General features: G+C 43.9%; 1 protein-coding gene across 1 annotated transcript in view; it reads right to left on the reverse strand.

Moving 5' to 3' along the window:
• The window catches only part of LOC133069860 (probable serine/threonine-protein kinase clkA), a 34,152-nt gene extending 21,668 nt beyond the window's left edge, over positions 1-12,484 (reverse strand). The window contains exons 1-2 of the mRNA XM_061161324.1: positions 12,315-12,484; positions 7,891-7,962 (exon numbers count right to left, since the gene is read on the reverse strand). Coding sequence (XP_061017307.1) covers positions 7,891-7,962; positions 12,315-12,484 — 242 coding nt within the window. The remainder of the gene's footprint in view (positions 1-7,890; positions 7,963-12,314) is intronic.
• Between the last annotated feature and the right edge of the window lie 9,696 nt (positions 12,485-22,180).

Here is a 22,180-nt window from a genome sequence, read left to right on the forward strand (position 1 = left end):
GGGTACACAGATGGACGTGACCTGCCCTGGGGCGGGCAGGTCTTGGAGCACCACATGCTACTTGGCATAGCCACTTTGAGAGAAACTCGACACTGACCAACTGTGACCTGGCTTTCCCTTATGGTGGCAGGTCAACTTCTGGTCCTTTCCCAAGCTCAGAGAGGTAATTATCAAGATGGTCCTATGGTATAACTTCTAGTATCTACCAATTAGCAACTATCTGAATATTGACCAAGGGAGAGTAATGAAATAAACTGGTCCATCCATAAAATGAAATACTGTGTAGAAGGTTGGAAAACACTGTGTACTACAAGATGCCATGAATGTAAAAATATCCTTGTAAAGTATAGTTAGGTAGGAATCTACATATAAAAGGGCTTCCCTAGTGGCTCAGTTGGTAAAGAGTTGACCTTGTAATGCAGGAGACCTGTGTTAGATCCCTGGGTTGGGAAGATACCCTGGAGAAGGGAACGGCTACCCACTCCAGTATTCTTACCTGGAGAATTCCTTGGCCAGAGGAGCCTGGTTGGGTACAATCCATGGGGTTGCAAAGAGTTGGACACAACTGAGCCACAAACACTTTCGCATAAAAGATGAACTGTTTGTGGTTAATTCTGGAGACAATGGGATGGGATAAGGAGGGACCTTATCCTGGAGGAGGGGCAGCCTCTACCCAGGCTGGTTGCAGGAGTGTCCCTGTTGGCACAGCGTGTCCATCCTTCATGCCTCAGGTCCTCCTGGCCCACACAGCCTGCCCCACCCACCCCCACAGAGGGTCTCCAGCCATGATGCAGAGCTGGACGCTGGACCTCAGAGGGAAGCCCTGTTCTGCACTGGCACCTACTATGGTCTTCACTGCTGGTATTCTTGAGGACACCCAGTCTGGTCTGGTCACAAAGAGTAAAAAGAATAACCAGGTGCTGCCTCCAGCACCCCTTCCCGGGGTCAAGGTCTGAGGAAACCCGGTAACACACAGGAGGGATGAATCCTCAAACCATGGTGCCTAGTGCCCCAGAACAGAGCCCACGCTTATCCCTTGAGAGTCACTGGGGAGAGGTGCTGAAGCAGCAAACTAGACTCTAGAGGATGAAAGCAGGGAGTAGCTGGCTCTGGGGGGTGGGGGAGGGATTGCCTGGGAAGGGAGCTGAGGGGACACTGTAGGTGCAAATGTGATGCTCTGAGTCTTCATGGGCTTTGGTGCTGTGTGCATTTGTCAGAACTCATCAAATGATACACTTAGTTCTGCTGCATTTCAAAAAGAGAAATCTTAATAAAATTGTTTCCCAATTAAAGATATGTGGTGTAGTAGTCTGATGATTGTAATTTATTTTGAAATGTATCAAAAAATAAGATGGACTGCTAAAGAGAGACATAGAAAGAGAGCTAGACAGATTAATATGAAAGGGAATACAGTGAGATATCAATTGCAAATCCAGGTGGTGCAGATTGGATTGCCCACTAAACAATTGTTTCTACTATGGTAGGGGTTTGAAATGATCTATAATAAAATCTGAAGCAAAAGAATTTACTGAATGATAAAAATAAAGATATGGACATAGCCAAGCAGAAGTCATGCTTCATACCAGGTGAGAAGCAACTAATGAGAGGAGAGATCAAGGGCTGTGGCAAACCAGGGGAGCCAGCTGCCGAGGAATGCCTTCGGATTAAGGTGCTCTGAGAGTGAAGTCTCAAACCTGGGTGGTCTGGATCCTGTAAAGCTGAAAGAGGTTTTCCAGAAAGCCCAGGCCCCTACCTACCAGCCTCTGCAGCAGGTGAACTTAAGAGCAGAGGCTGGTCCTTGGAGGGTCTGGTTATCCAGCGTGGGGGCCTCAGCCTCCATGGTTAGGTGGGTTAGGGAAGTGGCCTTCTCAGCCCCTAATGCCCTGTGCAGAGGATGAGCTGGAGCACAGGCCTGGAGGCAGGGAGGCCAGCAGAGGCCTCCACTTAGTCCTGGAGGGAGCCTGAGAGGCTGAAGAAGTGACAAGTCTCATGCTCACCCCCTCCAGGCTTCCTCACACCCAGCCCACTGACTTATACAGAGTGACAGATTCTACTTTATTTAGGGCCCAGATTCCTGCCTTGCGCTTTCTATCTCAGTGACAGTCATGCTGTGTGGCAGCTTTTGACAAGATGACAGCGATTGTAAAGGTCAGAGCAGCACCGCTGGGCCTCACTGGCAGAGGGTGTGCAGCAGACACCTGTCACCCCTGCTGGGCCACCACGGGGCAGGAATGACAACAGGCATCCTCCCCTGAGGTCTGCAGGCCTGTGTGTGTCCTGGGGACATGATCACAGAATGGAAGCTCCCAGGTTGCTTGCAAGCTGGGATGTGCAAGAAAAGACCCTGCACATGTGTGGGGTCTCTCTCCATGTCCACACCTTGCACAGGTCACAGGGTCAGAGACAAGAGAAGTCAGAGAGCTTCCACCCACAGTAGGCTCAGCTGGGGATGCTTTCACCCTGAATGTTCTTTAACCATTTCCCTCCCCTACCTGAGCTTAGCGGAGAGGTAGGGGAAGAATCAGGGGTCAGTGATGAGTCTTAGTACCAGCTCCTGTTGGTGAGGGCCACCAGCTTCTAGATCCTGTGCAGTCATTGTGAACTCCATTGTTTCTATGTCCCACTGCAGATCTGATAGTGGGTGGTGGGTGTTGTTATTTCAACTGCTTAGAGATGAAATTGGAGCTGGTAGACACTCAATAATTTGCCCCGGTTTTGTACCCATGAGCAGCAGAGCTCAGATATAAGCACTGCTCTGTCTGACCACAGCCTTCTGCACTGTGGTCTTACAGTTCAGAGCACCACAGCCAGGACCAGCTTCCGGGGTCTGTATCCAGCTGCATCCAGCTGGGTGCTGCTACCAGTGGGAGCTTGTGCTTATCATCCACCTCAACTCCACAAATCCCAGTGATACGGCTGCACAAACGGGCACGCACACAGCTCATTCAGAGAGAGGGCTTCTAATAGAAACACAACTGCACAGGATCCCACACTGATGGAGAGACCTTCTAGGGGGAGACATGGCTTCCTTGGATACCTTTGTTAGGCTCTGTTACTAGCATGACACTGACCATGAACTATGTCCAATTCTTTTCTTTATCCACCAAAATAATCACATTTTTCTTCTCCATCTTTTCTGATGAGGAAAATCACATTGATATTTTATATATTGAATCAGGCTTGAGTTTCTGGTGTGAGCCCTAATTAATCTTAATGTATTATGTTTTTATGGGTAGTTTGAATTCATGTGGTAAGTATTGTTGAGAGTTTTAAGCATCAATATATATTTAATTTTTAAAGAAACTTTTTGGTTTTATATTTTAAAAACTAAATTTATTTATGGTCACCTTTTTGCAATATATGTATGTAAGTCTGTACCATTATGTGGTATACTTTAAAATCATACAGAACTATATGTCAATAACCTCTCAATCAATCTTTGAGATAAAAGTAATTATACACATCCACACAAAACACCTGGCATACTCATGTCATACAGTCACACAGGTATATATCAATGCACACTTCCATGCTGGACAGATTTCCATACAATCATGTCATATATACACACACATCACACACTCACACAATACTCGCATGCACACCACACACACATACCATATACAATCCACTCAGACCACACAGACAACACACACACAATCAAGCAACATACAGAAACACACTAATACACATATGCCACAATCAGAACACCCACACCACTTGAATGCATCACATACACACACACACACACACACACACACACACACAAGCACTTTTGTTAGGATCTGTGACTTGGGTCTTACCTCCTAAACAGACAAAGTGTGTGTCCCCAGCCATGGTTTCCATACATGAATTTTTCACGAGCTGGAGAGAGAGGTGGCAGGGTCAGGGAGACTGATAGCAGGGACATGGGGAAAAGACAGCCCACCTCCCCTCTCATGTTTAGCCCACACTCACCGACGTAACAAATGATTCTGAAGAACTGAATTCCTCTGTCCCATACATTTGGTCCTTCCTTTCTACAATATCATTCAACTACAAGAGAGAGGAGATGGTTGTCACACAGCCAGGAGTTGAGAACACAGCAGTCTCATCTTAGGAGACAGACTCTTGCCTCCTGCCATGTTGGACTCCAAGAGCCACACCCTGGTGTCTGTCAGCAGCCCACCCTCAGAGAGTGGAAACCCCACCCTCAGAGAGTGGAAACTCCACCCGCACCTCTGATGTGTAGGTTTACACAACACTTGCTATTCATCTTCCGTGACTACCTGTTGTCCAAACATTTGGGCTGGGGTCGAGGGCCATTGTCTGGGTGACCTTGGGGCAGCTGCCTTTGAAAATTTTCCCCAGCTGGGCTCAAACGTGGCACTTGGTTATCTGTTCTGAATTACCTGATCTCTCTTATAGTCTTTTACACCCACGCAGTAAACCTTGGCCCCCATATCCCGAGCCTGTTGAGCCTAAGAGAAAAAAGTTTTAAGTGGAAATACCCAAACACATGGAGTACAAAACTGGTAGTGGTGGACAGGACTCACTTCCTTCTTTGTGTCCTGTAATGTCCTTGGTAGCAGTGGCCCTGCAGTTAGGGTGATAATCAGGCTGGAAGTATTCCTGTCTAGAGAGGAAGCAAGGGATGGCTTGATTAGCAAGGCACCTGAAGTGACCTGCCTCAGGCTGTCAGGCCTGCAGCTCTGCTCCTGTACCTCCTCCTCCTGGGGAGGGGCCACCCTGACCCCAGAACAGCCACCCAGAGCGCCTGGAGGGACAGAGGACTTAGCCTAGGACTTATCTGAAAGTTGAGGAGCCTGAGACTGGTTCAGAGTGCTTCCTAGGGGACCCTCACTAGGGGCAGGTGATGCAGCCTTTATCCTGAATGGCAACTGCAGCTACTTCCCTGGCAAGGACAAGCCTCTCAGCTGAGCTCAGAGAGGAGCAGCCAGACTGACTGCCAGAGGCCTGAGCAGCGGCCCCCGCCCAGCTCCCTGCCTTTCCCCAGCAGTCTATGCATCTTTCCTGATGAGGGCTGCAAACCTACAGTCTACATGCTGATGGTTCTGGGCCGAGCACAGCCTATCCCACTGTTGGAAACACCAACACAGGACGAGAGTCAACCAAAGGGGAGAGGCTGCTGGGAAAGGAGGCAGAGCCAGGACCGTGGTGGACAGAGTGTGGGCAGCCAGGGGGACGCCAAGGTCTCTGCTCCCTAAACTGAACTCTGCTTACTCACTCACTGTCCCTAGAATTTCTCTTCTCTTTTTCATGCAGCCCAACTGTAGGTCAAGCACTTGATATCTAGTAAGAACCAGGAATGTAATGCATGACCCCTTGTGGTTCTCAGAAACATCCCTGGGGGAGCTTTTCATCCTCACTGTGGGGAGGAGGAAATTGCAGCACAGAGTGGGCAAGGAGCTCGCTCCAAGAGTCAGCGCTAGGAGCTGGCCGAGGAGGGTCTGCACCAGCCCTCGCTGAAGCCGGGCCTGGCTCTGTCCCACCTGAGCACAGTGATGTCAGCGGGCAACTTACCTCCTGAGGTAGCTTGTTGAATCTGTTTATTTGCCTGCAACAAATTGAAAGAATGTTGGCAGATGAACCAATAATACTCTTAAGAACTTGACTAAGCAGAATAAATTTTCAGAGTTGTCTTGTACCTTTTTCAGTCCTTCCTGCATGTTTGTGGCTCCTGTAGGCACTATATTCTGAAGTCTTTTAAGACCATCACGTATTTTTGTTCTAAAAACATATCGGAAAAGAGGGTAGAAGGGGAATAAAGGTTGATGACTACAAAACAGCCCCAGATGTCCTGACACCAGACCTGTCTGGACCAGAGAGGATACAAGTGATCCTGTCCTGACCCTTCTGCCCATGTCTTTGATGCTGACAGGACTAACCCTAATCCTTCTTTGTCCCCTACTCAGTGAGTATGGAAGATGCTGCTTTGCTGGTCCCATGAATGTGGCTGCCTTTCAACATGCTCATCCCTGTCTCAGGCATCCAAACCTCAGAGACTCAGCAAGGATCCTGCTTTGACTGTGGATCTGGCACCCCTATCATGACTGGCCAAACTGCTGGCACCTAAGGGGTCCCTAGTAAGGGCATTATCTTCCAACAGGGAAGCCTGAGTTTGGGAAGTCACTTTGCTGATACTCTTGCCCTGACCCCTCCTCCCCAGCTGCAGACCCGTGTAATGGACTTGGTCCCTCCAAGCCACTTCCCTCACTGGATTGACGCTAACGGAAATAGTCAATCTGCTCTATTAGAGTCTAGGACTCCTGGGCTTCATGTGCTACTGAAGAAACAGATCATAAATGGGGAAGAGGCCTGAGGAGTGTCCATGCGGGCTGAAGAGCAGTGACCCCAGGTGCCACAGAGATCTCTGTTGGCTTCTGTTAATGCAGGTTACAAGGGATGGGACTGGGACAGGCCAGGGGGTGGGGCTTAGGTTCAGGTTTATCCTGTGTGATGGGCTGACCTGTCACAGAAAGTCTTAGAGAACGTGGCACCTGAAGGCTGGCTCTTGCCTCAAGCAGAAGGGATTCTGCCATGAGCTGAAATCTGAGAGCCCCTGGTCCTGACCTGCCTGAACTAGCATGGGAACTGAGGAGGCCTGTGACCAGGGCCACTGGAGGCCAAACCAGGCCCTGCCCATCCCACTCGTCCTGTCACTTTTGGGAGGATTTCTGTTTCATTGACAACACCTGCAAATATGCTGGAACTCTGATCCACCAGCCTTTTTCTTGGACTGCCCTCCCTGCCACCTGCTCAGTCTCGACTCCCAGCTCCATGCATGAGGAGGACACTAGCCTGCTTATGTCCCCACGAAGCCCTTAACTTCTTAAAACTCCATCACCCTTTTCCCATCCCCTCATCCCCGATCCTCTTCTGACACTTTCCCTTGAGAAAGACAGCCTCATCTCCACTCTCCAGAGAGGACTGGGAGCCCCTTAGGAGCCTCCCCCACAGGTTGCTTGGTTCAGACTGATTCCTTTGTCTAAAGGAGTCAGAGGTCCTCCTCTCCCCTATGGGCAGCTCCTCTACCAGAGGCCCCCGTCTCTCTTCCACCTGCCTGACAACTCCCCCTCACTTGCTGCTTGCAGCTCACGCTCACTCAGGTCTCTCTCTCCAAAATGCAGACCACAGGGGCACACAAAACCACACCTTCCCCAATTCACTGAATAGGAAGCTCCAGTCCCTGCTTCTCCTGGGAGCCAGGCCTGGGGAGGGTTGTCTCCATGCACTGACGCCCCCACACTCTCTCGGCTTCAGTCATTTGTACCATGAGCATCTTAAGCTCCTGATTACTCATGAGCTCCCTCTCTGCCACCTCCAGGCCTCTGGGCACACCTAGGATGCTGGTGTGTCATGCTTCCCTCCTGACCCCAGCCCAGCCTGGTATTCAGAACCACACTCATGGGCTCCCTTGGCTCAGATCCACCAAGGGATCAATCCAGTGAAGCTCTAGCACTTCAGCATGCCCATCCCTGCCTCCTGGCTCTGCCTCTGCCTCCCCGCTTCCCCCATGGCCCGGAGCGGAGACTGACATAGAGCAGGACAGTGCTCGCAAGGGGCCCGCATCTGCTCCTCGAGGTCCCAGGAGTCCTCAGAGTGAGCCAGTTCTAAGGAATGAGAAGAGGGCTGAGAGGACGGGACAAGTGGAGGGCTGGGCTTAGAGGAGGTGGAGATATCTAGCAACATGGGGTCTACCAATGCCAGCTCAGCCAGAGGTCAGTGGGAGGGAGCCAGGACTGGGGGTCAGGGTGGACACTGACAGCCCAGGATGGCCTAGTCTGCACCTAATGGGTCCCTATGATGTCTCAGGGAAACCTCAGTTCCCTGGTTTTTCCTGTGACCCCTCCCACCATGTCTGCCTTGGGGGATTAAAATAGCACTTGCCTGTCTGAGGTGAGCTTCATGATGATGTTGCCCTGTGTGGAGTAGGTGATGAAGGACATCCGCAGGTTAGGGCTGGAGAAGAAGTATGCAAACGAAGCCAATGAGCAGCCAGGAAGTGGGTGCTTGCCAGTTTCTCTGGTCCCATTCCAACTCTTTTGCTTTGGGGTTATTTCCTGAACCCTGGAGGTTCCTATAACTTAGTGAAGAATTCTGAGGCCTATGGAGATGTGGGACCTTCTTGCTCCATCCCTATACTCCCACCCCCACTCCAAATCTCCTTCTGTCTCTCTGTCTCTCACACACACACACACTGGCATGCACATGGCACATGCACCAGAAGATAGGCACCTATCCACTTTTGCATGATTCTCTCAGCTGGCCTCTTTTCTACCATAACATTCTTTGTAACTTCACTCCTTTTCCCTCCTTGCCCACTTTCCCCACGTCTAGTTCATACCAAAGAAATTCAGTTCAGTTCAGTTCAGTCGCTCAGTCGTGTCCGACTTTTTGCGACCCCATGAACTGCAGTACGCCAGGCCTCCCTGTTCATCACCAACTCCCAGAGTTCAAGCAAACCCATGTCCATTGTGTCGGTGATGCCATTCAACCAACTCATCCTCTGTCATCCCCTTCTCCTCCTGCCCTCAATGTTTCCCAGCAACAGGGTCTTTTCAAATGAGTCAGCTCTCCGCATCAGGTGGCCAAATTATTGGAGTTTCAGCTTCAACATTAGTCCCTCCAATGAACACCCAGGACTGATCTCCTTTAGGATGGACTGGTTGGATCTCCTTGCAGTCCAAGAGACTCTCAAGAGTCTTCTCCAAAACCGCAGTTCAAAAGCATCAATTCTTCAGTGCTCAGCTTTCTTTATAGTCCAACTCTCAAATCCACACATGACTACTGGAAAAACCATAGCCTTGACGAGATGGACCTTTGTTGTCAAAGTAATGTCTCTGCTTTTTAATATGCTGTCTAGGTTGGTCATAACTTTCCTTCTAAGGAGCAAGCATCTTTTAATTTCATGGCTGCAATCACCATCCACAGTGATTTTGGAACCCAGAAAAATAAAGTCAGCCACTGTTTCCACTGTTTCCCCATCTATTTGCCATGAAGTGATGGGGCCAGATGCCATGATCTTAGTTTTTCGAAAGTTGAGCTTTAAGCCAACTTTTTCACTCTCTTCTTTCACTTTCATCAAGAGGCTGTTTAGTTCTTCTTCACTTTCTGTCATAAGGGTGGTGTCATCTGCATTCTCTGAGGTTATTGATATTTCTCCCAGCAGTCTTGATTCCAGCTTGTGCTTCTTCCAGCCCAGCATTTCTCATGATGTGCTCTGCATATAAGTTAAATAAGCAGGGTGACAATATATGGCCTTGATGTATTCCTTTTCCTATTTGGAACCAATCTGTTGTTCCATGTCCAGTTCTAACTGTTGCTTCCTGATCGGTATACAGGTTTCTCAAGAGGCAGGTCAGGTGGTCTGGTATTCCCATCTCTTTCAGAATTCTCCACAGTTTATTGTGATCCACACAGTCGAAGGCTTTGGCGTAGTCAAGAAAGCAGAAATAGATGTTTTTCTGGAACTCTCTTGCTTTTTTGATGATCCAGTGGATGTTGGCAATTTGATCTCTGGTTCCTCTGCCTTTTCAAAGAAATTATTCTAGCTCATTTCAGCCTTTCACACATCTCTTCCTTCTCTCTCCTTCCACTGTCTTGTGGTTCATTGACCCACATTATTTTTATTTTATTTGCTACCATAGTTCCCTAGCTATGCTCCTTGCTGCTCTTGGTTTTTGTTATAAATCATTTTAACCACTGTTAGCAGACTTTGGTACCTGGAGGACATCATGCATCATATTAGACACTTGCTCAAGAATCAACTTATAGCTCCCAAATGCTCACAGCAGGAATTTTAAGTCCCTTGCCTTGGCATCATGAGCCTTAAAGGTTTTGGCCCCATGCTGTCCTGTCCCAGTTCACCTTTCAACCTTCCCCATAGTTAACTGTACTCTCTAGTCAAACAGACCACTCATTTGACAAGAAATCTGCAATTTGTTCACGTCACCCTGCCTTTCCCCATTCTTCAAATCTAGTCCAAAATTTCAGATCCCCTAGGACATCACACTTGACTTTCAAAAAAGAAGAAGAGTTGCTTTTTCCTTAAAGTTGGAAGTAATTCCTTTGCACTTTTCTTTTAACCCTTGGCACCATTTAACTCTGTGTTTGGTTACTGGTTTGCCTGTTTCTTAATCTGTGAGGTCTCAAGGGCAGACTGTGTCCCTTACAACGTGGCCTGACTCACAGGCAGGAGCCAAGAAAACTGTTAAGAACCGATAGAAGCAGACTGATCTGTTTTTTCTGCTTCAGAATACCCCCGCTCCAGGCTCTGTGCTCCTGACCATAGAGACTTTTATGACCACCAAATCTAGAGAGCTATGTACCCAGCCCAGAAGAGGGAAACAGCCATACTTTGTGTACTTCATCCTTATTTCATCCACTAATTGGCAAAGGTCCTCCCAAATATCTTTTGCCTTCTGTGACCTGAAATCAAAGAAGATCTGAGTCAGAGACATGAGGAGCATCCATCCAGTGGGTAGAGTTTCTGCCTCCCCAGATTCCAGTAGAAACTTTAGCAAATCCTTCCCATCCCAGGTAGTGCAAGGCTGCCACACTACCTCAGCGACCTCAGTGGGTCACCCTAATGGTGACTTTCAGCACTGTGAGTGCTAGGGAGGGTGACCAACCAGACCCATGGGCAGGGGCATGAGGAACTTCGGGTGGCAAACCAGGAAGGTCAATCATTTTACTTAAGGCTTCAAGACAAGGGAATAAGGAAAGATGCATTTAAAAATTCTGCTATGTTGGCTCTCATGTCCCTCACTTAAGGGCATCCAACAGGCACCACGGCCTCAGGCCAGGGAGGGTGTTGTAGCATTTTATTTCCATTTTCTTCTCATCAGCTTTAAAGTTGAGCCACTCTGGATACTGAAGGCCTTTTCTGGGACCACTGTCTGGGAGGGGCTGAACATGGCCTGGGATACTGCTGTCCTGGCATCATGATACCCCACCAGCAGGGAAAGCTATAGGCCCTTCCTGGTTCTTCTTCCACTTGCTCCCTTTGTCTGTAACTTTAGTGCCAGGATGGAGACTGAGGATGCTTAAGACAGTGGGGCCTGAGGAAAGTTCTGTGCTTTCAGATAAGCCTGGCCTATTCCACTGTAGCCATACTCTAGACTTACATCTCACTGACCCTCAGCTCCTTTTCCCGTTTGTAGAATACAGGATTCAGTCCTATTACTCTCACCAGCCTCTGGGCTACTTTATCCAATGTCTAGGAGCCTGCCCTCTTTCCAGTTGATTATAAATGCAAATACATTCCCTACTCTCCCTCCATATGTTTTAAAGATAACAGATGTGCATTAAAGCAATTTGGGGACTGTAAAGTGCTTCAGTGATGTTGAGAGTCATATCAACATTGTTGATATGATATCAACATTGTTACTACTGAGTGAATAAAATTTATCCTCAGCCCTGGGCTTCCTTCGCAGCTCAGATGGTAAAGAATCTGCCTGCAATGCAGGAGACCTAAGTTCAATCCCTGGGTCAGGAAGATCCCCTGAAGAAGGGACTGGCAACTCACTCTATTATTCTTCTCTGGAGAAATCCATGGACAGAGAAGCCTAGAGAACATGACTGACTGATGAACACACACACACACACACACATCATCAGTCCCACAGAGGTGTTGACAATGGAACCAAGGCAATCTCTCTAGTCTGAGGACCTGCCCCTCCCTTTCTTCCTTGTTTGCCAGAAGATACTTAATAAGAGCCCAGGTTTCCCAAGGTCATAGGCAGACAGACCAAACTGTTCAGAAAGTGAACACAAGCATTCACGTGGGTGTCCAAGTTGTCAAAGAAAGCAGCAAAACATTTAGAATCTGCAAATCAAAGGACTTGTAAGTAGTGACACCATGAGAATGTTTAACAGATGACATGTCAATTTCTCTGGAGGCAATAGAAATAGAAGTCACTGGGGTAAATAAAAAAACTGAAACCAAACAAACCCAGAAATCACAATGAGCTTCTCCCAAATGCTGAGAAGACAGCACTTGGCAATCAGCTGCCCCTCTAGCTGATTAAGGGACATGCAGGTCACAGATCCAGGTCAAGTTGATGGGGAGACTGACAACCATCCGGAAACCCTATGGTGTTTTGTTTACTTTCCAAAATATAAATGTTCTAGTAGGGACGAAGGCCCGGGGCACTCCTTCTAACTCAGGAACAAGGAGGACATAGAGGTCTGTTCCTTGGATCTAATCAAGACTATTCTTGTCTCATAAATGACCCTGCCACTGCCATGAAGTGGTTCTGTAGACAGAGGTTCCCCGAAGAGCACCTGGACCAGGTAGGAGAGCCACTCACGCGTCCACTATGAAGTACAGGTCAAAGGCAGCCTTGCAGGATTTCAGCTTCTCCCAGGTGCTTCCGTGATGTCTGGTGCCCAGGTGGAAGCTTCTCGAACTTGGGGGGTGGTACAGGAATCTCCCTCGGCTAAGCCGTAGAGGCTGCAGCCCGAGCATCAGAAAGAGCATGGAGCCCAGCATCCCAGGCCCAACATTCCCCATTTTCTTTGGCACCTGCCGTGGTCCCACTGGACCCTGGCCACTTCAGGCCATCTCAGGCCATGGCATCTGCTACCTCTGCCGGTTCCCAGGGACCACCACTCCTCCAGCCCTTTCACCGAGGTGTACTGGTGCTGTAGGCCCCCCTGATATCTGCCCTGAGTGCAGAAGAGGCAAGAGGCTGGCCTTGGGGGATGGTGCCACTATCTGCACAATCCTCCTCCACCCCAAGGAGGCAGAATTTGCTGTGATGTCCCTTATGAGGGCCAGGATGGTTGGCATGGTGACTTTGTGACCCGTAGGCCTACTCAGTGCCCTGCCTACTGACAATCCCCAGAGGGAGGCATGGGAGGGGGAAGATGAAGATTCCATTTGTTCTTTATCCCAAACATTCTCAGGAGGCCATAATTCCTTCAAAAAGTCTGCCTTTTTGTCAACTGAAAGAAGGCAGCTGAGGTGATTTACATAAGAACATCACTGTTGGGTCAAAAATTGGCACCCTGGAGTGCTGCAGTGATCACTTGTGTGTGACCCAGTGGATGGATAGAAGGATCTAGAAGGGAAAGAAGGCCTGCAAGGATGTCAAAGTTCTTTGTGAATGTGGGACATTTTCAGTTATCTTCTTCTGTGTAGCAAATCACCCCAAATTGAGTCACAAAAATGAGAACTATTTCATTATGCTCCTAGGTTCTGTGACCAGAAATCAGAGAAGGTTGAGTGGCAATGGCTTCTCTCTGTTCTATGTGGGCATACACAAATCTAAATAAAAAATGATTAAAAAGCTAAAAATGTGAATTTAAAGCTTTTTGGAAACACCTTAACCAGTTTATTTTTTGTGCATAAAGGAAGAGTGATATATGTTAAAAATCCTTCTCTAATAAGTCTAGATCTTTCAACATGCAAAATAAACAGAAGTGATCAAAAGCATTTTTGGAGTAGTATTTAAAATAATGGAGTACCTGATATGCAGTGTTTTGGAGCTGTGGAAATCTGGTGTACTTCTCCCTAGAGCCTACCAGATTTTCCTAGCTTCACATTCCTCGTGACACTTGATATTGTCATATTTTATATATTTTCCGATCAACTTAGCATCTCTTTGTGGTCATCATTTGTATTTCCCTCATTATGATGTGATTGGTCTTTTTGAGATTTAGTCTCCTGTCTGAAGGCGGTAACAGGTGCCAGAGCCTTTTCCAATTAGTTCTTGAAAGACTATGTGCTTGGTAAGCCTGGAATGTGAACCTCCATATGATCAGCAGCCTTTTACAGAGAATGTTCATGTGTAGGACCCCATGTCTTAGTACCTAGATTTGAAAGTCCCAGTCAAGATTTTTCTTACAGCCCTGTCCTCACCAGACACCACTTGATGTTTCTGAGAGAGGACTTTGATCAGAAAAACAACTACACAGGATCCTCCCCACACTGATACAGGTACCCTCTCAAGGCAGAGATGGCTTCCTGGTCAAGTTTCAGATCTCAGAGAGACACCACCCCCATTGAGCACTGAGTGTAATGTTAGTTGTGCATTTTGTGTGGATGCCTTTTATTATCCTGTTCCTATTGTGATGCTGAACTTGAACCGTTTCCAGCTATTTTCTTCCTTTTTTGAGATAATCATGTTTCCATTCTCCATTTTGCCAATGTGGTAAATTATATCGATACTACAAACCTGAATTAGACCTGCATTTATGGGGTGAGCCCTAATTAGTCTTGATGTATTGCCCTTTTTGTACTTTATTGGATTTCATTTGCTAGTGTTATGTTCAGAGTTTAAAATATATATTTTCTTATTTTTTAATTTTAATTTTGAGTTTTAAAAAAAGTGATTATCCTAGCTTCATCCCAGCTCTAGTTATACACTGGTACATCTGGAAAGGACTGTGAATATAGTTTAGCCCAAATTCAGCATAATGATGAGAAATTCAGGCTGAGAGAGGTGAGTGATCAGTTCAAGGTCACTCAGTACAGTGATGTGTCTGCCTCTGTCTCTCTTTAAGGAACATTGGCCAACACTAATCTTAGATGTCAATGGCATCCCTTTGAGGAATCAGTTTCAAAATGATACTAGGAGAGACTCAGATGCTGATGGTGGTACAGTTTAGATGTCCTTTCAGGATGACAAAGCTCATGAGACCCAAAGGCACATATTCGGGTGTCCTATATTTCCTCAGGAGCTGTTAGAAGTGCAAGGAAGTTAGACAAAGAATCTGACTTTTTCATGGAGTAAATAAACACTCAGGAGAAGTTAGAGTTAAGGTAGGAGAGGATGCTTAAACTCTCAAAGTGCCCTCATTTGGTGTTTGGGTCACATGGTTGGTTTGCTATTCATCACTGGGGGCTCTGGGAGGGTAACATGGCCAGTGCAACCAAAGCAGGCTTTGGGGACACACACCTGAGTTTCAATTCCAGTTGCGCCTCCTCCTTGCAGGGGACATTGGGCAACTTAGTAAGGCAGGATCTGGGCCCTACTCATCTGTGAAGGAGGATGATGCCAGGTATATGGAAGATGGAAGGAGGTGAAATATGTAAAACACGTGTCACAAGCACTTGTTGTCAAGATAGTGAGAAGGGCAGGTAGTTGTGATGCCTCTTACAGGTGGGGCAGGAGGCAGGGCAAGAGGAAGAAGCTGAGTTGAACCTAAATAATGTCACTATGAGGAAGGAGCAGAGCTGCCCACTCCTCAGGTCCTCCTGGGCTCAGGACACATATTTCTTAATGATAAAAACTCAGAACACTCAGTGGAGTGTGGTCCAGCAAACATCTCACAAACTTAAGAAACGCTTCAAGATGGGTGTCCTAGCTTCAAGAACTTGCTTGTGGAGTTGATCAGGGAAAGGCAGGGATGAATGCAGTGCCACCTTTAAAACAATCTTGACAGAGATTGCACTGAAGGCATAAGGTGGCATTAGGGAGTCTGGACAATTTATCAATATTGATTAGTCTGATCCATGAACATAAATCATCTTTCCATTTATTTATGCCTTCTGAAGTTTATGTTATCAATGTCTTATACTCTTAATATACAGATCTTTCATTTATCAGTTAAATTTATCTTTAATTATTTTATTGATACTATTGTACATGGGATTGCTATCTTTATTTTTTTCAGATCCTTCACTGTTACTCCATAGAAACGCTAGTAATTTTTCTATGATCTTTTTGTTCTGCAACTCTACTGAGTTTGTTGATAATATCTGATGTTATTTTGTGGAGTCTAAGATTTTCTGGCTCAGTGGTAAAGAATCTGCTGGCAATACAAGAGATGTGGGTTCAATCAACATCAAGGTTGACGTTAATTGGTGAACTGTCGTATATGGACTTTTTGGTTGAGCTATGGTCCTTCCATACACGTGTTGAGAGTTTTTATCAGTAATGGATGTTGAATTCATTTAAATGCATTTGCTGCATCTACTGACATGGACATATGAATTTCTTCTTTCAATCTATTAATGTGACATCACATTTATTGTTTGGTGTGTGTTGAACCATACTTGCATTCTACTAACTGTGTGCTTTTTTAGTTCCTTAGGCTGAACTATTTATTTTTCCTTAAAATAGTAATTTACTTCTATAAATGTCATTCTTAGAAATGTTTTTGATGCATACCACATGATTTTGTTTATATATTGTCTTTACTTTTTCATTTTTCAAGATATTTGTCTATTTTTGTTTTGAAAAAGTCTTCTCTGATCCATTGGTTACAGACGTGTGTAATATGTAATTTTCATGTGTTTGAGAATTTTCCAGCTTTCCTCATGATATTCATTTCTAGTTTCATACCACTGTGTTTGGAAAAAATACATGCCATGATTTTGATCTCCTTAAATTTATCAAGAATTACCTGGAGCCTAAAATATGATCTACTTTAGAAAATGGCCCATAGGTGCTTAAGAAAATTGTGTAGTCTGCTGCTATTGGATGAAATATAATGTATATGGCTTTTTAGGTCTGGTTTTGTTCAAATCAGCTGCTTCCTTATCAATTCTCTATCTGGATGATTTTTCCATTGTTTAGAGTGGATGTTAAAATCTCCACCTTTTACTGTATTATTTATTTCTCCTTGCATGCATGCTGGGTCGCTTCAGTTGTGTCCGACCCTTTGCGATCCTATGGACTGTAGCCTACCAGGCTCCTCTGTCCATGGGATTCTCCAGGCAAGAATACTGGAGTAGACTGCCATGTCCTCCTCCAGGGGATCTTCCCGACCCAGGGACTGAACCTGCAGCTTCTGCATTGCAGGCGGATACTTTACCGCTAAGCCACTGGGGAGGCCCTTATTTCTCCATGTACTTTGTTAATAACTGCTTTATATACTTAAATGCTCTGAGGCTGGGTGCATAAATGTGTGCAATTGCTGTTTTCTTGATAGATTGACTTTTTTTTTAAATAATTATACAAGGACTTTTTTCCCTAGAGCGTTTTTAGCTTAAAGTCTATATTCCCTATAAGTATCAGGCATAGGTATTGATGTTGTCTTTTGCTTACCATTTGCTAGAGTCTCTTTTCCCATTCCATCACTGTTAGTCCTTGTGTGTCTTCAAGGCTAAAGTAATTCTCTTATGGGCAGCATGTTGCTGGACCTCTTTTTTTAAGCTATTAAAAAAGCTTATTAAGCTTTAACACATTAAGCTATTTTATGTGTTTTTAATTGAATTTATTTTATGTTTAAAGTAATTATTGATATGTAAGTACTTACCATTGCCATTTTGTTAATTTTTTCAACTGTTTTCTAAATTCATTTTTCCTAGCTTCTTATTGTGCTGTCTTTTGTTATTTTATAACTTTTAGGAGCGGGTATGCAAAGAGTCCTCTTTCATCTTTGGTATATCTACCAGAGGTTATTTCTTTGTGGTTATCATGAAGCATACCTAAAATATCTAACATTTATAATGTCTTATTTTAAGCAGATAGCATTCCTAAATTTTTCTTTTATTTCTTCCTCCTTCACGTTAGGTTATCAATATGACAACTCACATACTTTATGTTTTGTGTCCAGTAAGAAATTATTGTAGTTATGGCTGTTTAATATATTTTTTAAACTTTTAACTGGTATTCTGAGTGAATTATGCACTATCATGACAATATTACAGGATCGGCCATTACTGGTGAGTTTTACAAACTTTTTACATTTTCACGATACTAATTATTATTCATTTATTTGTGCTTGATGAAATTCCTGCAGCATTTCTTATACAGCAGATTTCCTGGTGATGAACACTTTCAGCTTTGTTTTGTTATTGTTTCTTTGGTATGTTTTCAATATCTCTTTCATTTCTGAAGAGTAGATTTCCTGGATACAATATTCTTCCTGGACAGTTTTATTTTCTTTCTATATTTGAATACATCATCCCTCTCTCCTTGTCTGCAAAGTTTCTATTGAGAAGTCTCTCTTGAGTGTTATGATGGTGTCTTACATGTGGTGACTTTTTTTCTTGTTACTTTAAAAATTGCTTGTGTCTTTGACCACAGACTATTTACTCACAATGTGATTTCCTGTAACCATTGCAGGCTCAAGCTATTTGGGATTCTTTGGGCCTCATGAATCTGGATGTATTTCTCATTCCATGTTTGGTAAGTTTTTTTTTTTTTTTTTTTTAAATTAATTAATTAATTTATTTTTTCAGTGGGTTTGTCATACATTGACATGAATCAGCCATAGATTTACACGTATTCCCCATGCCGATCCCCGCTCCCACCTCCCTCTCCACCCGATTCCTCTGGGTCTTCCCAGTGCACCAGGCTCGAGCACTTGTCTCATGCATCCCACCTGGGCTGGTGACCTGTTTCACCATAGATAATATACATGCTGTTCTTTCGAAACATCCCACCCTCACCTTCTCCCACAGAGTTCAAAAGTCTGTTCTGTATTTCTGTGTCTCTTTTTCTGTTTTGCATATAGGGTTGTCGTTACCATCTTTCTAAATTCCATATATATGTGTTAGTATGCTATAATGTTCTTTATCTTTCTGGCTTACTTCACTCTGTATAATGGGCTCCAGTTTCATCCATCTCATTAGAACTGGTTCAAATGAATTCTTTTTAACGGCTGAGTAATATTCCATGGTGTATATGTACCACAGCTTCCTTATCCATTCATCTGCTGATGGGCATCTAGGTTGCTTCCATGTCCTGGCTATTATAAACAGTGCTGCGATGAACATTGGGGTGCACGTGTCTCTTTCAGATCTGGTTTCCTCAGTGTGTATGCCCAGAAGTGGGATTGCTGGGTCATATGGCAGTTCTATTTCCAGTTTTTTAAGGAATCTCCACACTGTTCTCCATAGCGGCTGTACTAGTTTGCATTCCCACCAACAGTGTAAGAGGGTTCCCTTTTCTCCACACCCTCTCCAGCATTTATTGCTTGTAGACTTTTGGATAGCAGCCATCCTGACTGGCGTGTAATGGTACCTCATTGTGGTTTTGATTTGCATTTCTCTGATAATGAGTGATGTTGAACATCTTTTCATGTGTTTGTTAGCCATCTGTATGTCTTCTTTGGAGAAATGTCTGTTTAGTTCTTTGGCCCATTTTTTGATTGGGTCATTTATTTTTCTGGAATTGAGCTGCAGGAGTTGCTTGTATATTTTTGAGATTAATCCTTTGTCTGTTTCTTCCTTTGCTATTATTTTCTCCCAATCTGAGGGCTGTCTTTTCACCTTACTTATAGTTTCCTTTGTAGTGCAAAAGCTTTTAAGTTTCATTAGGTCCCATTTGTTTAGTTTTGCTTTTATTTCCAATATTCTGGGAGGTGGGTCATAGAGGATCCTGCTGTGATTTATGTCGGAGAGTGTTTTGCCTATGTTCTCCTCTAGGAGTTTTATAGTTTCTGGTCTTACATTTAGATCTTTAATCCATTTTGAGTTTATTTTTGTGTATGGTGTTAGAAAGTGTTCTAGTTTCATTCTTTTACAAGTGGTTGACCAGTTTTCCCAGCACCACTTGTTAAAGAGGTTGTCTTTTTTCCATTGTATATCCTTGCCTCCTTTGTCAAAGATAAGGTGTCCATAGGTTCGTGGATTTATCTCTGGGCTTTCTATTCTGTTCCATTGATCTATATTTCTGTCTTTGTGCCAGTACCATACTGTCTTGATGACTGTGGCTTTGTAGTAGAGTCTGAAGTCAGGCAGGTTGATTCCTCCAGCTCCATTCTTCTTTCTCAAGATTACTTTGGCTATTCGAGGTTTTTTGTATTTCCATACAAATTGTGAAATTCTTTGGTCTAGTTCTGTGAAAAATACCGTTGGTAGCTTGATAGGGATTGCATTGAATCTATAGACTGCTTTGGGTAGAATAGCCATTTTGACAATATTAATTCTTCCAATCCATGAACACGGTATGTTTCTCCATCTGTTTGTGTCCTCTTTGATTTCTTTCATCAGTGTTTTATAGTTTTCTATGTATAGGTCCTTTGTTTCTTTAGGTAGATATACTCCTAAGTATTTTATTCTTTTTGTTGCAATGGTGAATGGTATTGTTTCCTTAATTTCTCTGTCTGTTTTTTCATTGTTAGTATATAGGAATGCAAGGGATTTCTGTGTGTTAATTTTATATCCTGCAACTTAACTATATTCATTGATTAGCTCTAGTAATTTTCTGGTAGAGTCTTTAGGGTTTTCCATGTAGAGGATCATGTCATCTGCAAACAGTGAGAGTTTCACTTCTTCTTTTCCTATCTGGATTCCTTTTACTTCTTTTTCTGCTCTGATTGCTGTGGCCAGAACTTCCAACACTATGTTGAATAGTAGTGGTGAGAGTGGGCACCCTTGTCTTGTTCCTGATTTCAGGGGAAATGCCTTCAATTTTTCACCATTGAGGGTGATGCTTGCTGTGGGTTTGTCATATATAGCTTTTATTATGTTGAGGTATGTTCCTTCTATTCCTGCTTTCTGGAGAGTTTTAATCATGAATGGGTGTTGAATTTTGTCAAAGGCTTTCTCTGCATCTATGGAGATAATCATATGGTTTTTATCTTTCAATTTGTTAATGTGGTGTATTACATTGATTGATTTGCGGATATTAAAGAATCCTTGCATTCCTGGGATAAAGCCCACTTGGTCGTGGTGTATGATTTTTTTAATATGTTGTTGGATTCTGTTTGCTAGAATTTTGTTAAGGATTTTTGCATCTATGTTCATCAGTGATATTGGCCTGTAGTTTTCTTTTTTTGTGGCATCTTTGTCTGGTTTGGGAATTAGGGTGATGGTGACCTCATAGAATGAGTTTGGAAGTTTACCTTCCTCTGCAATTTTCTGGAAGAGTTTGAGTAAGATAGGTGTTATCTCTTCTCTAAATTTTTGGTAGAATTCAGCTGTGAAGCCATCTGGTCCTGGGCTCTTGTTTGCTGGAAGATTTTTGATTACAGTTTCGATTTCCTTGCTTGTGATGGGTCTGTTAAGATCTTCTATTTCTTCCTGGTTCAGTTTTGGAAGGTTATACTTTTCTAAGAATTTGTCCATTTCATCCAAGTTGTCCATTTTATTGGCATAGAGCTGCTGGTAGTAGTCTCTTATGATCCTTTGTATTTCAGTGTTGTCTGTTGTGATCTCTCCATTTTCATTTCTAATTTTATTAATTTGGTTCTTCTCTCTTTGCTTCTTAATGAGTCTTGCTAATGGTTTGTCAATTTTGTTTATTTTTTCAAAAAACCAGCTTTTAGCTTTGTTGATTTTTGTTATGGTCTCTTTAGTTTCTCTTGCATTTATTTCTGCCCTAATTTTTAAGATTTCTTTCCTTCTGCTAACCCTGGGGTTCTTCATTTCTTCCTTCTCTAATTGCTTTAGGTGTAGAGTTAGGTTATTTATTTGGCTTTTTTCTTGTTTCTTGATGTGAGCCTGTAATGCTATGAACCTTCCCCTTAGCACTGCTTTTACAGTGTCCCATAGGTTTTGGGTTGTTGTGTTTTCATTTTCATTCATTTCTATGCATATTTTGATTTCTTTTTTGATTTCTTCTATGATTTGTTGGTTATTCAGAAACGTGTTATTTAGCCTCCATATGTTTGAATTTTTAACAATTTTTTTCCTGTAATTGAGATCTAATCTTACTGCACTGTGGTCAGAAAAGATGACTGGAATGATTTCAATTTTTTTTGAATTTTCCAAGACCCGATTTTTGGCCCAGGATGTGATCTATTCTGGAGAAGGTTCTGTGTGCACTTGAGAAAAAGGTGAAGTTGATTGTTTTGGGGTGAAATGTCCTATAGATATCAATCAGGTCTAGCTGGTCCATTGTGTCATTCAAGGTTTGTGTTTCCTTGTTAATTTTCTGTTTAGTTGATCTATCCATAGTTGTGAGTGGGGTATTAAAGTCTCCCACTATTATTGTGTTACTATTAATTTCCTCTTTCATACTCGTTAGCATTTGCCGTACATATTGCGGTGCTCCTATGTTGGGTGCATATATATTTATAATTGTTATATCTTCTTCTTGCATTAATCCTTTGATCATTATATAGTGTCCTTCTTTGTCTCTTTTCACATCCTTTATTTGAAAGTCTATTTTATCTGATATGAGTATTGCGACTCCTGCTTTCTTTTGGTCTCCGTTTGCATGAAATATTTTTTTCCAGCCCTTCACTTTTAGTCTGTATGTGTCTCTTGCTGTGAGGTGGGTCTCTTGTAGACAGCATATATAGGGGTCTTGTTTTTGTATCCATTCAGCCAATC

This window comes from Dama dama, chromosome 15, assembly GCF_033118175.1.
Source record: "Dama dama isolate Ldn47 chromosome 15, ASM3311817v1, whole genome shotgun sequence".
NCBI lineage: Eukaryota > Metazoa > Chordata > Mammalia > Artiodactyla > Cervidae > Dama > Dama dama.